Source organism: Hakea prostrata, chromosome 2 (genome assembly GCF_041222555.1).
Source record: "Hakea prostrata isolate BN-2017 chromosome 2, UWA_Hpros_2, whole genome shotgun sequence".
NCBI lineage: Eukaryota > Viridiplantae > Streptophyta > Magnoliopsida > Proteales > Proteaceae > Hakea > Hakea prostrata.
Window position 1 is genome coordinate 53,209,478 of NC_142601.1, and position 17,452 is coordinate 53,226,929.

The 17,452-nt window shown below is 38.0% G+C and overlaps 1 protein-coding gene across 4 annotated transcripts; it reads left to right on the plus strand.

Moving 5' to 3' along the window:
* The first annotated feature begins 547 nt into the window (after nucleotides 1–547).
* LOC149024866 (mitogen-activated protein kinase 9-like) lies at nucleotides 548–14,214 on the plus strand. Of its 4 annotated transcripts, none has more exons than XM_089145054.1 (11): nucleotides 548–1,108; nucleotides 2,604–3,012; nucleotides 3,103–3,230; nucleotides 3,410–3,469; nucleotides 5,943–6,092; nucleotides 6,458–6,613; nucleotides 6,717–6,854; nucleotides 6,951–7,024; nucleotides 12,518–12,619; nucleotides 12,710–12,959; nucleotides 13,400–14,212. In XM_089145054.1, exons 1-11 carry the CDS (start codon nucleotides 782–784, stop codon nucleotides 13,469–13,471), a joined length of 1,866 nt encoding a protein of 621 aa, XP_089001180.1. In that variant the 5' UTR covers nucleotides 548–781; the 3' UTR covers nucleotides 13,472–14,212. The 4 variants fall into 4 exon arrangements, with proteins under 4 accessions (XP_089001180.1, XP_089001182.1, XP_089001183.1 ...); XM_089145056.1 differs by lacking the exon at nucleotides 548–1,108 and adding an exon at nucleotides 1,129–1,583 and having other exon boundaries at nucleotides 13,400–14,214; XM_089145057.1 differs by lacking the exon at nucleotides 548–1,108 and adding an exon at nucleotides 1,633–1,831 and having other exon boundaries at nucleotides 13,400–14,214.
* Nucleotides 14,215–17,452: the final 3,238 nt, after the last annotated feature.

Genomic DNA, 17,452 nt, shown 5'->3' on the forward strand with positions numbered 1-17,452 from the left:
AATGGGAAATAAATACCTGTTTGGCTGTGTGAATCCCTGGATTCATAAAATCTAGGGATTCACCTTTTTATACTAGAAACATGAATTTATATATTTATGGGTATAAGGTGAAATCCAGAGATTTCATACCTATCATAGAAGCATTAAACATTTAAATCATGACTCCATAGATGTTTTTTTAAGATGAAATCTACTGATTTCATTCTAAAGATTTAGGCTAACCAGTTAATTTCATGAACCAGTTTAAATTTCATGAACCATGACTTTATAAATTTAAAATCTCTAAGTTTTCTCCGAATTCAAGTATCCAAACATGCCCTAAATGCAAACTCAATTTTTAGATAGTTCTGTTAAATGAAACGGTTTTTTTGTTAAATCTTTTTCTTTCCCTGTTAAAAGTATTTTAAAGGTTGACCTTTTTTTCCTTTCGGTAAAACAAGGTTAAGATTTACTTGCGAAAGGGACATGATGAGATTCTAATCCAGTGTTCCAAAGATCTCATCGCACTTGTGGGTCCAACTTTCAGTCACAATAGTTGAAAGCTTGAAATTTCCGGAATTAAACAAGACAAGCAAGTCTGAAATCTCTGGTTTTTTTCACTGTTTCCATTTCTGCTCTATGAATTAGTCATCATCACTGCCACAGCTCTAGCACAGCTCAAGACAGAAGAGAGACCACCACCAAGGAAGAGAGAGCGCGTGGAACAGTGTGAGGAAATAGAGGGGGGAAATCGGGCAATGCTGCGAGCGAAAGGCCATAGCGTATCGATCGGAAGCTTCATATGGGGGGAGGAACTCTAGCGGATGGATTTCGTCGTTGGTTCCATCGTCGCTTTTCCGTTTCTAATGCTAATAATAATTGTGATGACAACGCCGTTCATCGTGTAGTCTTAGCCGAAGACCACGCTCAACCTGAATCAACAACAACTTCAATTCCAACATCAACGACAATATCAGATCATCATCATCCACAACATCACCAAGACGAAGACGAAGACGACGACCCTGGTGAGCTTAAGATCGTCGAAGACTTCGATTTCTCTGGTTTGAAGGTCATCAAAGTCCCCAAGCGTACTACCAGACTTCCAAACATGGATCCTCAAAAGAAGGTTTTCTTTTTATTTCCTTTACCCCTTCTATATTTTTAGATCCATATCCCCACCGTTCTCTCAGATCCGTGGTACTGTTTTCAGCATTTTTTTCCTTCGTTTGAGAACAGGGTTTTTATTATTTAACTGGCATCAGGAATGGCTAAAGACTAAAAATTTGGAGATTGGATTCAGGAAAATTATTTTGACCATCGGTCTGATTTTATTTGTTAATTTTCTTTGATTATCGTCTCTCTTTTTTTTCCTTCTCTTTTAGTTCCGATAATTTTATTGAAATTTTGGTTAGAAAAAAAAAAAGAAAGTCATTTTTTCGTTGCCTGCATTATGACCTCATCAGATGAGTTGATAAAGATCTTCTTTCAGAAGCTATCTGCCTATCTCCTTTTTAAATATTCATTCTTTTGATATTACTCGATTTTTGTTCTTCATTTCCATTTTATGCCGTTCAACTTTAAGGGGCGTACAATAGGGTGAGGTAATTCTAATGCTGCTTATTTTCTTGCGAAATCTATGATTTTAATTCAAATTGTAAATGTGTAATTCGAGCGGGTTCGCTATTCTGAGTTCAAATAGTATAAAGGCAACGATGTAGCCTCTGATTGGTCATTTCTGTTTAATCTAATTATTATCTGAGCCTCTGAGGTGCTGTTTCTTCTCTTGTCTTCACTTCGTTCGACGACAAATTCCTCATCACGCCCTGTCCTTAATACGATACTGGAACCTGTAAGCTCTCAACAGGATCCCCTCCCGCAGTCCCAACCGAATTTGAAATTCTATTTGGAAGACCAGTCAGGAACTTGATTGATGTACTGAACAAAACTCCGTACAATCCCCGCCAATTTTTTTTCTTTCCTCGAGAGAGTTTGAAACTTTTAGGGCTCAGAGATGTCAATTATTTTTTCCTGACAAAAAAAGTGGTGAATTTCTAACTAAATCATTCATATTGCTGTTTGTTTAGGTTTTCAATTTGCTCAAGTGGCATAAAATTGTACTTTCTTTTGCTAGATAATTTAAAATCTACATATCCTTCAAAGTTATTGGAGCTGCTTGGCATCCTTGTTTTGTGGTCTAAACGGCTAAACAGCTATCGTTTTTACCCCCTTTTTCCAATTTTCTTCGAAGATGGAGGGGGATGGATCATGCTATCATTTACTGCTTCACCTTGGTGGGATCTTTTTTTCCCCTGGTACAACACCTTAGTGGGATCAGCAGCTTAAAATTATTACGCTTTAATTTCTTGCTGATTAACATATCAATTTTGGGGCTTCAGGGTATTTGTTCCTTCTTTCTCTTTTGTTTTTCACATTTTTGGTGGGTTCAGGGTTGGGGAGGCGAGTGGAAGGAGTTGTAAATTCTTGCTTATTCCTGCCCCTTGATGGCACTGGAACACTGATTTCCTGTTTCATTCCCTTTTTTCTCATACTGCTCCTGCAACGAGTTTATTTACTCATTTCCAAGTTAATGTAATTACTGATGATGGTTTTGTTTTTTTCAGAACATGATTGATACTGAGTTCTTCACAGAGTATGGTGAGGCCAGTCAATACCAAATACAAGAGGTTGTCGGGAAAGGTAGTTATGGAGTTGTTGGGTCTGCAATTGATTCTCACACCGGCGAGAGGGTTGCAATTAAGAAGATCAATGATGTGTTTGAGCATGTTTCTGATGCTACACGCATCTTGAGAGAAATCAAGCTTCTGCGATTGCTGCGGCATCCAGACATTGTAGAAATAAAGCATATAATGCTTCCTCCATCTCGAAGAGAATTTAAAGATATATATGTTGTTTTTGAGTTGATGGAATCTGATCTTCACCAAGTAATTAAGGCTAATGATGATCTTACCCCTGAACATTATCAGTTTTTCTTATACCAACTTCTTCGAGCTCTAAAATATATCCATACAGGTAAGTGGTTGATTTCAATATCGTGGCTCCTTTGACTTTTACAACATCATTAATTCATTGTCATTGTTAAACTTAACTTTTCTCCTGCAGCAAATGTGTTTCATCGAGATTTGAAACCGAAAAACATCCTTGCTAATGCTGACTGCAAATTGAAGATTTGTGATTTTGGGCTTGCTCGTGTGTCATTCAATGATGCCCCATCTGCCATCTTCTGGACTGTATGTAGCTTTGTTTTGAAAATAACCAAATGAATTTTATTATTCTATTAACAGTCTCTGTAATGGGTTATTGTTAGATTATTTTTATTCCTCAATTACATGTTGTATAATTCTGGCTTTTTCGTGTAGCATCATTCCTCACCAATATGTGCTGATTATTTTTCTTTATGTTTTTGAAGGATTATGTGGCAACCCGATGGTATCGTGCTCCTGAACTGTGTGGCTCTTTTTTTTCTAAAGTAAGAGTCTTCTTTTATGTTTTTGGTCAGAGTTTATGAGATTTGCTCGATTGGTAATAAATTATTGATTTCTGCCATCATATACTGCATTTGTCTTTAAAATTCAAGAATCATTGTGGAATTTGCTTTAAATTGGAATGGCCATCATATGTGCGTCCCATGTTACATTGGTAATGTTTACACTTGGAGATACCCATATGAGGTCAAAAAGCTAATAAGAAAAAGATGGAACTTTAACCCACTTGATTGGTTGGATCAGCAGCATGATTGGGTTTGGTGCCTGAACCCATACCCAGATGGAATCAGCCCAACCCACATTTTTGGTGTAATAAGCGTTGAAATTAGTTTGGTTGGTCTTTATTTTTTTTTATTTGTTTTATTTTAACATGTTTTACGCACTAGATATGCCTTTTATGCTTTGTTTTGAATGATTACATTGGAATTGGAGATCAGAAGATAGAGTTCACTTGCAAGTTAAATTCAGTTTTAGAATCTAGTTAAGAGTCTTTTGATTTTTGTTTACTGACCCAGTAATCCAACGCTGGAGAGAGAATTGAAATAAAAAGTTTTTGGTTTGCTCATGCTGGGGAGACAGATTTTGAATTAAAAAGTGCTTCGTTTGCTCGAAGTTTCATGTATTTTTCTCACCCTTTCAACTTTGAGATTAAATCTAAGAAGACTTCCTCTTCTCTGACTGGTACTCTCCAATTTGGTAGCAGAACCTATAGTTGTCAGGGTGATGAGATAACCAAGTTGGTGGAGGGGGGTGTGGTTGCCTAAATACTTACATGAAGGATGCTCAAGCATTTTTTTTCAGGGAAATTAGTAGTAAACCCAGCTTTTGAAACAATTACTTGCACAACCCCTGACTTTAAGATTCCTAACAAAGTAGCCAAGCTGTTACTCAATGTTTGATGCTGACATCATAGGGTAATCACTTTGTAAATGTTTAAACCACCCTTATAGAGTAGTGAATAGTCCATTCTACCCTTTCCCTTTCAGCCATTGTCTTCTCTGTTGAGCAGCAGTAGGGGAAGAGTTTGTGACATTGCAGACACTGGAGAAGTGGAAGATGCAGGTGATGGGCAACAAATACTGGAGAAGTTAACCCGGATCAAAGTCCTCAATTACCTAAAAATCCCTACTTCATCCTCCATCACAAGCTTTACATCCTTTGATCCTTATTACTCGATGCCACTTGCAAATTCCTGTCTCCTGCTACCACATGCAACCATCCCTACTTCTCCTTTACTGCCGTCTATCTCTACCTTGCAAGTATCCCTGCCTCCCCTCTACTGCCACCTGTTTCCATCTCCCACTATGATCTGCAACCATTCTCTAAAATCTAATTAATTTTATTTTCACCTTTTCATTTAAGGTCTTGTTCCTTCGAGCAGTAGATGTTGATGGATATACGGAAATTCAATGAAGCTGTTCTGTGCTGACGCATAGCTCTCTATGTTCTGTGTTCCCCTTTACCCTGTGGTAGTTTCCACTGTACAAGATCTCCTTTTACTACCTCAGCCCCCCAGGGGGGGCTGCCCAACAAAAAGGAAGTTGTATACTTGGTCCTCCTGTTGAGAAATTGGGCTGGCTATAGAATTGGTAGAAGCAACCATTGACAAGCAGCTTCTGTTTAGGGTTTTCCTGTGCAGATTGCTCCAGTTCAGTGAACTGTAGCCTATATCCCACAAAAAATAAAGAATACATCCCTGCTAGATTCCTTATAATTACGTTGCTGAGACAGATTGGAAACACAAAGCACTTGGGTTGGTCAAATTGAGTGTGTCATGTGATTTACCCTCTCCCATGCAAACTCTGAGATTACATCTTGAATTTCTTCCTCTTCTTTTACCACCCCTTCAGTACTTGTCTTGAAAGTTATGCAGGTCTACTGAGGCCTTTGTTTTCTTTAGCTTTCCTTTCTGCCATTCACTTATAAGAGAATATATTGTGTTCTCCCAAAGTACCTTTCCAACTTCTGAACTTCACCACGAAATTCTATGTTTTTCATATCCTGAGATAGGGGATGTAGTTTCCCCGAGTCTCCCCTAAACTTTTGAATATATTATGACATTGAATTCCTCTTGTATCTTTCCATCTCCCAAGGAACTGAATATGCATTAGCAAAAATGTCAGATTTTGTAGCTTATAGTTAAGCTCTAAAACAGTTAAATGGCATTCTTGGAGAGCATAATGTGTAGAATGCAGTATGATACATTCAATACTACATGTTGCCGATGTATGACTTTGGCCTATGGATCATTTTCTTTCCGTTTTTAGAACAATGAAAACATTGCAGTCATTGCATGATAAAATTTTAAAATCAGATTTGATGTTATTTTCATTTCTTTCTGGCGTCAAGATTCATTTCAAGATGTTTTCTGTTATAGCGTTACTTCTGAAATCTAAAATTCTGGATGATTTGGATTATGTTTCTGGTCATGCTGCTCTAATTCTGTGTATTTTGCAGTATACTCCTGCAATTGATATTTGGAGCATAGGGTGCATATTTGCAGAAATGCTTACGGGAAAACCACTTTTTCCTGGGAAGAATGTGGTGCATCAATTGGATCTCATGACTGATTTACTAGGAACTCCTCCTCCTGAATCCATTGCAAGGGTTGGTTCTCTCTTCTATTTTTACTTATATGCTTTCTTGGTGGTGCGGTTCTTTTATTGTTTGCTCATGAGTTCTTATATTGAAGTGCTGCTGCTTTTTCAAATTATTGTAGATATCTCCTTTTGATATCTCATATGGTGACTGTGGAGTACAGTATGGGATGGGACCCAGCTGTTTTTCTTTTGGGGGTGGGGGTGGGTTTGGTGTAGAACCCAAATAGTAGGCCTGTCTTATCATTTTAGGGGGGTAGGGTACATTCTGTTCTGTCAACATGAAAGAGACGCACATCCAGTGTCCTTTTAACCTATATATATAGACTTAAGATATTTATTTTTTTCTCATCATTTTACTTTTCATGTTTGCAGATTCGGAATGAAAAGGCTAGAAGATATTTAAGTAGCATGCGAAAAAAACCTCCAGTTCCCTTCTCACAGAAGTTCCCTGGTGTAGATCCTTTGGCTCTTCGTTTACTTGAGCGTTTGCTTGCATTTGATCCTAAGGATCGCCCCACTGCTGAAGAGGTAAGATTTAGTAACTTCGATAGTTTGATATGCTTAAATTTTGATAGTCTACTCATATTCAAGTCGTTCTGTTTCCTGATATTGATGTTGCTTGTTTCTGCAGGCCTTAGCCGATCCATATTTTCATGGATTGGCAAATGTAGATCGTGAACCATCAACACAAGCCATTTCAAAACTGGAGTTTGAGTTTGAAAGAAGGAAGCTGGCAAAGGATGATGTAAGGGAGTTGATCTACCGAGAGGTACGACCATACTGCTTGATTGTTTTCTTGCATTTAGAGGACTACAGATTTTCCTAAACTGTTGCTTATAATGGATTTTCTTTTAAAAGTAAACAGATTTTAGAGTATCATCCACAGATGCTGCAGGAATACCTTCGAGGTGCAGACCAAACTAGCTTCATGTATCCAAGGTTAGATATCTATTTGTGCTTTGCCTTAAAACTGAGTTTCCCATTGTTCTTGGTGAATTTGTACTGTTGTCATTTCCTATGCTAGGTATTTAGGTTTGATATGTAGAAAATACTACAAGATATTATCAACTTAGATGCTTACGAAACTGATTATTTATTCAACTTTCTGGTTTGAATTTCAGAAGCTGTAATCAGCCTAGGGGCTGAAAGAAATTGAGAAAGAAGAAGAAGAATGAAGAAGAGATGAGAGCAGCCTATTGAAGGATAGCCTGCAATAGAGAGTATTTCTGCTAATTGCAAGTACTAGATATATATTATATTTGAAATACACAAAAAACCAAATCTGCCCCTACTTAAGTGACGGCAGAATTGGAAGTTGTTAAACTTGAAATAAACCTAATCTAACAACAGAGAGGCATTCCAAAGACTGCCCTTGCAGTCGCCACTAGGACTTGCTCCTAGCAATTGAAACTAAAACACTCTGCACCTTGCATTCACAACTAGGACTTGCTCCTAGCAATCGAAACTAAAACACTCTGCACCTTGCATTCGCCACTAGGACTTGCTCCTAGCAATCGAAACTTCAACACTCTCCTTCAAGCTGGAGCGTACAAAAGTAGGGCTCCAGCATGGAATAACAAGGACATATTAAAAAAGAAAGAACTTAACTCCAGGAGAAAATCAATAGGAACTTAAGTAAACAATCTTCATGTTGAACCAACCATCCATGAGTATGACAATAACATTTCCAGCAGTAGAGAGGAACCTCCACAAAAGAAGATAAAATGTGCAGCTCCAATGTCCATAGGTCATAACATAATAGTAGTAAATTATAAAAAAAGTAAAAGTAAATTAACTCAGAAAATTACTTAACCAGTGGGGTAGCAGATAAAACAAGGTCCTATTTATCTGATGATATAGGACAGCTAGTAATCTACACTAGTAGCACCTTTACCATTCACAACGAGATCTGAGTATTATCAATCACAAAGCAACCCTCCTTATTTACTAGGAAGAATAGAGATTGATGTTGATTCTGATGAATAGGGCAGTAGAACAAATGATCCTTATAATAGTCCATCAGAAGAATTGCACAATTTTTTTTAAAGTTGATTCTGGAAACAGAGAAGCTGTATCATTCAGAAGAAATTTCCCAAGCACTTGTATTGCTCAAAACCAGTAAGAGAAGCAATAGCACAATTTTTTTTAAAGTCGATTCTGGTAAACAAAGTAACCGTAGCATTCAAAAGAAATTTCCGAAATAGTTGTATTAGTTGAATACAGTAATAAAAGCAATAGGGAAGGTAATACGGCATCAACAAAAATTTTTAGCTTTGAAAAATTCAATAAAACAGGGGCAGCCGTAGTATATCTTGCAGCCGAATCCAATATGGCATCAACAGAGTCTTCCACAGCAGAAGTATTCAATAAAACAAGGCAGAAGTAGTATCTTGCAGCAAGATCTTATAGCATAAAAAATAGAAAATAATAGTTATCTCTTGCAGTCCAAATAGAGGCTCCTCTTTCTTTTTCTTCTTCTTCTTTCTTCTTCCTCTTTTTTATTTATTTTTTTTTTTTTTTTTTTTTTTTTTTTTTTTTTTTTTGGTACAAAGACGCTTTTTTATATATAGGGGTAGGAATATTACACGCTTTTTTTTTTTTTTTTTTGGGGGGGGGGGTAAAACACATACAATTTCCTGCTATTGCACTGCCTTTTGCACAAATCAGGGGTCTTCTATGGTGCAGATTGGATTAATCTATCAATGAAGAAAAAGATTACATCCTAGAGGTCTCTTCGATCGTGTAGATATTCATCTTCAGTAGAAAAATAAAGCACTAGGGAGACTGGCTTGATTGGCTTGGGAGATCAAGAAGTTGGCTGGTTCATTTGAGACCATACGATTTAAACATATTTATAGAGAATGCGACACCGCTGCTGACTGGATTGTGAGGAGACCAATCACATTGGAGAATCCTGCGCATTTCATTCTGGATCCATCAAGAGCTTGAGGAGATTGTCAAGGCAGACACTTCACTAGCAAGTTTGTTTTAGTTAGCTTTTTCCTGGGTTTTTAACCCCCCCCCCCCCAAAAAAAAAAGACGAGAAAACCAAAAACAAAATACGTGCACTGGATCAGTAACGGCAGTAGGCTTGTGCTGGATCTGAACCGTATATTAGATCTTGCCTTGAAGCAAATAGTAATCCCAGTCCTCTGGGGCTTTGTAGTAGTATTAGATATGTGAAGGGATCAACTCATTAATTTTTGTTCTTCTTCTTTGGATGACTAAATAATTAAATTAAAAGCCAAGAAAGAACAAAGGATGAAAAGGGGGAGGGGCAGCCTTCAAGAAGTAGACCAGAACGAGGAGCAAAGACCCTAGGAGACAACAATGAGCTTGTTCCTTGGGGTATCACCAACAGGGGGATGGGGAATAGAAGGAGCCTAGCAGAAACATTGAAACAAATGGCATTCCAAATCATGTCAATAGAGTAGGATTTAGAAGTCCATCTTCTAAGATTGTGCTCTCACCATAGATAATGGATAGTGGCACATACGACAAGCTTGCCAATCCAGTCGCAAATGGAGGAACCTGAAAAATTTCTCAAAACCCAAGACCAATCTTGAGCAAAATCAAAAGAATGGCGCGAACGAGACAAATAGAGGCAATGGCTTTTCCCAAAAGGGGGTTGGAGAAAGGGCAAGAGAAGAAAATGTGCTCAAGGTCCTTAAACCATTCCAACAAAGGATGCAATTGGGGCTAACTAGGATATGACTACCAATAAGGAAGGATTGGGTAAGGAGAGCAAGGTTTAGGGCTGGAGTGATGCGGAATATGTCCTTTAAACCAAACCAATGGGGGCCAAGGGGGTTGGGGCCTAGGGGGAAGGGGAACGAAGGAGGTTCCAAGCTGAAGTAGTGGAGAAATTTTTGGTGGGGGGACGAGAGCCAAACAATTAGGTTGTGAGGGGAATCCAAAAGCTTAGGAAGTGAATCCTAGACTTGTGTGAGACTAGGGTGGGGGAGGGGGGGACCAAGAGCCAACATAGATGAAAGAGGAAAGATGGGTGGACTTGGGGATGCAGGTTTCATAGACAGTGTGAGGGCCAAGGAGAGTGAAGAGAATACCCATTGCCATGGATCAAGCCAAAAGGAGGTTGAGGAGCCGTGGAAATATGGATGGAGATCGCAGAGAGAGCACGCGGTCTCAGCAGAAGGAGCTTTCTATAAACCCAAGAAGGTTTGGAAGGGATGGTGGTAGACCCAAAGGAGGGTAGGAGTAGACCCAATTGACCCAAATGGAATCCTGCTTGGAAGCGATTTTCCAGATGAATTTAAGGAGACATGCCATATTAACATCAAGTATACAACAAATTCCTAGGCCACCTTCGGATTTTGGACGGCAGATGGCCGGCCAACTAATAGGATGAAGGAAGTGCGAGGCTTCTTGACCCTTCCAAAGGAAAACACTAAAAAGGGATTCCATAGCATGGATGGTGGATGTGGGGATCACCTCATTAGTTGCCAAAGTCGGATCCTAATACATGAAAGGCAGTGAAGGGTGGCTGCATGCCAGGTAAGAAAATAAGGAGAGAAAAAAAACTGAGCAGTCAAGAGAGAAGAATCAACCCCTAAGCTGATTACAGATGCTCTGGTACCATGTAAGAATTTCAGAACCTGTAATCAGCCTAGTACCCAAAAAATTGAGAAAGAAGAATGAAGATGAGACGAGAGCAGCCTGTCACAAGTTTTTACGAAGGAAAACCTGCAACAGAGAGTATTTCAGCTACTTGCGGTACTAAATTTGTAATGGATTTGAAATGCATAATAAACCAAATCTGCCCCCACTTAAGTGACGGCAGAACTACAAGAAGTTAAACTTGAAATTTAACAACTAAGAAGCATTCAGGAAACTGCCTTGGCAGTTGCCACTAGGACTTGCTCCTAGGAATCGCAAACTTCAACTGGAGTCATAATAGGTTTGAAGCTTTATAATTTGGAATAACTCTCGTGCTTATTGAACATCGTTAGCACCTTCCTTTTTGTTGTCTTTTGGTATACTATGTGGATCCACCACATGGATATGTATCATCCTCTCTTTTTGTAATCTTTGGTTGAGGATATTACATATACAGTGTTTTTATATTGCTGAAGGTTTGAAATACTCTGGTTTCCATGATTATGCAAACAAATGCAAGTTGCCGTTTCCAGGCATTGTCCTATCAGTGTGTGGAAGTATGTTTTATTCTTCCTGGTCATAGCCTCACAGTGAATCCTATATAGAGTGTTCGACAATCAACGCTTTGAATTTTCTTTTATTGCTCTCTCTGCAAATTGAGTTAAAAGATTCAGGTCTTATTACTTCGCATATATTATTTTCTTTGCATGGAAAAAACATATATTTTCAAAGAAAAAAGTGTTATTAGGTTGGTATAAAAAAGGACTTGTTATATCCCAGTGCACAAGGCTTACAGCACTGTGGGGTCTGGGACGATCATAAGGTATATATTCTCACTCCTGTTACATAGAGAGGCTGTTTCTTGATTTGAACCCGTGACTGTTTGGTAAAATTACCAGTAATATACTGAGGTCTGGCCTCTATCAGTTTGGCGTAGCATATGCCAAACATCTGTGGTTTTCTCAACCTCGTGTTGATGGAAAAGTAATCTACTCTTTAGTCTCTTGACAAGGATTTCAGCACCTTCGATTAATGTCTAACTACAGAGGGAAAAGACAGCAGCACCTCTGGTTTATCTGCTTAACAGAAAGTTGGCAGAATTCTCAGAAAATAAGGGGTAACAAAATAGCAACCTGAAGACTCCGATGGGGCAGATGTCCTCATCGGTTCAATTGTCTGCAAAAATCTTCAAAATCCTAGCCAATGACAGCTGGTTGCTAAGTTATGAGGGTGACCAAGAAATACAAAATAAGAACACACGTAGCAACTAAATGTTGAAACAAATGGCAGCTGAAAATACAAGTGATCGATACATGGAAATATATGATTGAATTTTGATCAAAAAAATTAGCACATGGTCCTATGTGAGCCATCCAAAGAACCATATGCCTAACCTATGTTTGTGATAACAACACCGAGACAAAAGGTACAGACTTGCTATTATTGTCAACACAGTGGCCTTTGCTCTCTTCAATAATAAAGAGAGCAGTACTGAGATTCATTTTGTCGATGTGTTTATGTGAAGCTGGTGGTCTAGCTCTGAATTTCATTGAAATATTAGATTGCTTTGCAACTGAATGACAACACATCATTACTCCAGCCCTATTTTAGATGATTTTCTCTGACCTTTACTTGTGACCTAACATGAGCATCAGTACCACTGTATTGTCATGTAGCTTTTAGGATGTATAACAGCAGCTTAATGAATATATTTTCAGAATAGTCTCTTGTGATAACAATCAAAAGTGAGTCCCTCCCGCTAGATACTTTGGATGCTGAATTTCAAGTACTAAATCTGATGTCTTTGTTACCCAGTGGAGTTGATCGATTTAAGCGACAATTTGCCCATCTTGAGGAGCATTATGGTAAAGGAGAAAGAAGCACTCCACTTCAGAGGCAACATGCATCCTTGCCTAGGTAACGTGATGTGAGGAGTCATGATTATGGCTGCACTTCTTTTTCTTTTACTGGATCTTGTGTTTATCTTTTGTTCCCATTTCTACTCAGAGAACGGGTCTGCGCACCAAAAAATGCAGCTTCTGACGAAAATGACAATTTTGAAACACGAACTGCTGCTTCAGTTGCTCGCACACAAAGCCCCCCACAGCAATCTGAGGGATCAGAAAATGAAAATGGGGATGCATCTGCTTCACAGGATGGCATAAGCAAACCAAACTACAGTGCTCGTAGCCTGTTGAAGAGTGCTAGCATAAGTGCTTCCAAGTGTGTTGTGGTAAAAAGCAGAACTAAAACTGAGGTAAAGTGCGCTGCTTAAAGTTTGTCTTTTCATTTGCATTATTTTTTATTTCATTCAAATGAATTTATATGTATAGCTGGTGGTTGATGAAGCCCAGCTGCAGCATAATTCCTAGTTTGAACTTCATACAAAAATACGGATTAAGTTACAATATGGGCATCCTGCGCCCCCCCCCCCCCCCCAAAAAAAAAAAAAAACCTACCGTAAAAAAAGAATAATAAATAAGGAAAAAGATGGGCAGCTTTTAAGAATTGTGTGAGACTGCTTTTCCATCATGAATGGAATTACATCTAAGTAAACGGTTGTCATCGAGAATAGTTAACTATATTTGACAGCATCTGAAGCTGCTATTAGAAACCAATAATTAATTGAAGAGAAATACTTATCAGTTGCAAATTTCTTTTAAAGACGTGTTCTTAATGCCTTCACTTTCTCTACAGGAAGAAGCAATAGCTGAAAATGATGAAGCAGTTGATGGATTATCACAAAAGTTAGAAGTGCTGTATGCTTGACTCATCACCTAACATTGAATTTCTTGAAGTTATCTGGGGGCACATTTTCCCTGCAGTTCTGTGACTGATGGCTTCTTCAACCTCAGCCTGCAATCAAGATGCTAACATTTTTTGGGGTAGAAACCAGCTTTTTGGTGATGATAGAGTTTGTATCATCATTGTTGTTATTTATTGTCCTATCTAAAGAATTTGAAAATATAGAACTGCCTCCTTGTTGTACACTTGGTTGTTAATTATAATCTGGGCTTAGAATCGTTGAGACCCAATGTCCAGTTTTCCACTATGTATAGTTCACCCAAATCTTTCGCTATGTTGAGTCTTGCTTTGCTGAAGGGTGCTTTCATGGGAGATTGTGTGGTTCTTTCAGTCACCGACTCACACATCCTGTTTCGGTTTGTGAACCAAGTAATGCTGAAGCATGAGCTTGTTTCTTGTGAATCCCCTCATAGATTTTGTATTGGGGCAGAGGATTTTGCTTTGGTTTCTTCTCTTTTTTTATTTTTTCTTGTAACGTTTTGCAACTTTCTAACTGTATGTCTGTGAACATTGGATAAATTAAGAGATCAGCTGTCAGAATTTCTTCCATACTATATGCCTGTATATGGTTACCCTCCTAATTAGCTTCCACTTTCTATTCCTCGGCACCCCAATCTACACCAAAAAAATCTCTCCGGTGTATTTCCAGTTAAAAAGAAAAAGGCCTGTTCTGGATATTTTCAAGTTAAAACCACTTCCTAATCTTTGTGAATCAAACAAATTATTCCTCATGTCTTTAGTATTTAACATTGAAGGAGGCCGTGCAGTGATAATCTGGGATCATGGAGGTCAGTTCATTGCAGCTTGATATAGGCATGCATTCTCTTTCTCTGCACCTTCTATGGAGGCCAACGCCTTGCAGGGATGCTCTCTTCCTTGCTAAAGCATTGAAATAACGCTGAATGCTATAGAATGGGCAACAACAGCTATTCTAGAAGACATTATGTCTCTTGGTCCAGATTTTACTTCAGTTCAGTTCCATTATTTTCGTACAACAGAAAACTAAAAAGCGAATTTTCTGGTTTAGGTTGCTCCCGACTTAAGCTGTCTCGTGTGAGGTGGGTTTACCCACCCTGTTTTGTTTCTTGTATTGCCTCGCTGTTTCAGGATTTATGAAAAATGACCCCCCAAAAAAATGATAGTAATAAATAAAATTTAACATTGATATTTTTGTTTATTAAACTTGCGATTCAACTTCATTGGCAATTAATTTGTTTTGATGTTGGGAAAGTAGACAGCCAATATTTAAAAAAAAAAAATGGTAGATGGCCTAGATAATAAATAGTTATCATTGCAAGGTTGCTTGGTTGGTAAAATCAACACTTCTTAGTGAAGAGTTTGTGGGTTAGATTTTGCCCAATGGTATTAAATGGTATATTATGTAATACCCTATTTCAAATATATAAAAATTGTCAATTCTCAAAATGAAGAAAATATAATAAATAGTTGGAATACAAACAAGGTCCCTTCTCTACACACGCATTTATGGTATAAAATATGAGAAACCATACAAAAATGTTTCCTATTGAACTTTAGAAGATGGTTTTTTTTTTTTTTCTTTTTGGTAGGAAGAAGACGGAGTTCCCCATGCTAAAGTGTTAGGGTGAAAAACATAGAACCCAGAAGACCATGGCAGAAGAGAAAAAATGGTGAAGAAAATCTCATGTTGGAAAAAAAACCCCACGGGGTTTGCTCATTTGGTAGAGATTGGCACCTCATAAATAATATCTTTAGCATCAAGTTACCCAACTTCCCCTATATATATAAGCTATAAATGTGAAATCCAACCCTAACCTTGACCCAAAAACCCTGTTGTTTGTAGGTCCGAAGATCCGAAGTAAAGGAAGAAGACAATTATGGGTCATCTTAGTGGAAGACATGGTGTTTGACCCAAAACCCATGGAGATTGATGATGGTGTTCCATACTTGGAAACTTTGGCAGTGTTAGAGAAGAAACTGCACCTTGATGAAGAAGAGCTTAGTTGATGAACCTAAAGCATAGTTAGACATGGTTTGAAGGCATTCCTCTATGCTAGGTGAGTCATTTGTTGTGTTGGGAGAAGCCCATTTGATTTTGAAGAGGTTTGGGCTTTGAAGTCCCTGTTTTGGCCTTACTATCAAATTTGGTCGACTAGGCCAATCGACCAGCTGCTGACATAATTTGTGAAGATCTTCTGTTTAGGGTTTTGATGCTCTATTTAATAGGACTTCGTGTTTCTTAGCCTATTTTGTTTCTAAAACCTCTAAAGAACGTGGGAAGCCCTCTCTCAAAACCTCTCCTTGGTGTTTTTGAAGGACTCTTGCAAGATCTCAAGTTCTTCATCTCTTGTTCATCATGAAGGTTAGTAATCTCTTATACTTCTTATTGATTTACTCTTATATTGATCTAATCCTATTGCTGTGATTATGAAGATGGTATTGCAACCTTACAAACACCTCTTCTACAATCTCTAAAGTTGAGAATGAATCTCCAGCCATTCCAATGATGCTATGATCTCCATACTTGATTTTTAGAAGAGATCATAGTATTCTTCATGAAAGCATGATTTAATCTTATTGTTTTGAATTCTCTAGCATGATAAATCCATTCTCATGTTAGTATTCATCTCTGATCTACTATTGATATTCATCTAGAGTAAATCCTTGTTCTCTCTAATTTCTCTTTTGAATCCATGGTTTGTTTTCATTGAAAACTATGTTTTGATCAAATTAGTAAGTTTTTTTTTTTATCATTGTTTGTGTCTAATCTATCATAGTTAGTCTTAGATTACTATTCCTAATGTTCCTTTGAATTTTCAGAGTGTTTTGAATTCCAAAAGATGAGTTTCGAATCAAAATTTTGAATTTTGCTACGTACAGTTCACCTGGTCGACTGCCTGGTCGATTGGACCAAGTTGCCAGGGCTGACAACATGGGTTTTCTTTGTCCGATTTGATCCGTTTGACCTCTAATCTTCTAGGGCTTTTTCCTAATGTTGTATTTATCATTGTTTAAGGTTTATTTACTAACTTTGGACTTGATATCTTGTTCCTTTAGAATTTCTTCGAAGCTAATTAAGGTAAGGATAGTTGTTTCCATATTAACATAGATTGTGTGAATCTTAATTTTTAATTTGAAAATTTCATGGATTCACTGTTGTTCTTATATCTTCTTATTATAATATTACTTCTGTAAGTACCCCAAGTACAATAGGTCTTATTCATGTAAGTTTCTTATTCAATTGATCATGTTTATATGTTTATCTTTCTATATGATGGAATATCAGTTGTATATGTTATGACTGAATTGGGAATGTGATTGATTGTGTATGGTTTGAAATTGGGGAATGTCCTTTTGACGTTTCTGTCCTTGGACATCAGTGGAAGTGGTATGGGACATTTCCTATGGTGCCTTTTGACACTTTCTAGGATTATTGGTTGTTATACTTAGGGCTTGTCTAGCAATGTTTGGCTAGGATGTCCTTGTTATATCAGATCCGATTCAAAAGGGTATTGAGACTGAGTAACCCGTGGTAGCAATGTGGGATTGTGGGAGCTTAAGATTGGTAACCAACCCGTGAGAGGACATGGAACACATTGTGAGGGGCCATTCATTGGTAGGGTTGTAAGTAGTTGACTTGCGCGCATGGGCACTCAAGACCGGTGTAAAATCCGTGAGAGGACATGAGAGCTTCCTGTTTATTATTTGTGGATGACCAATAGGGTTGATGAGTCCGTAGTCCGAGTTGGTTGTAGCCATAAGATACGATACGATACATTGACTTTAGTGAGAAGGATACCGGAAAGGATCTTGAGAGGGGAGGAATGAAAGTATCTGACTCTGATTTGATATAACTAAGTAGATGACTTGCATTTGGCTAGGCTTGACCTTGACATGCGCCAGTATTTATACCAAATGGTGGTGTGAGAGAGTGTTGACCTAAACCCCAACCAAGGTTGTCCTAGA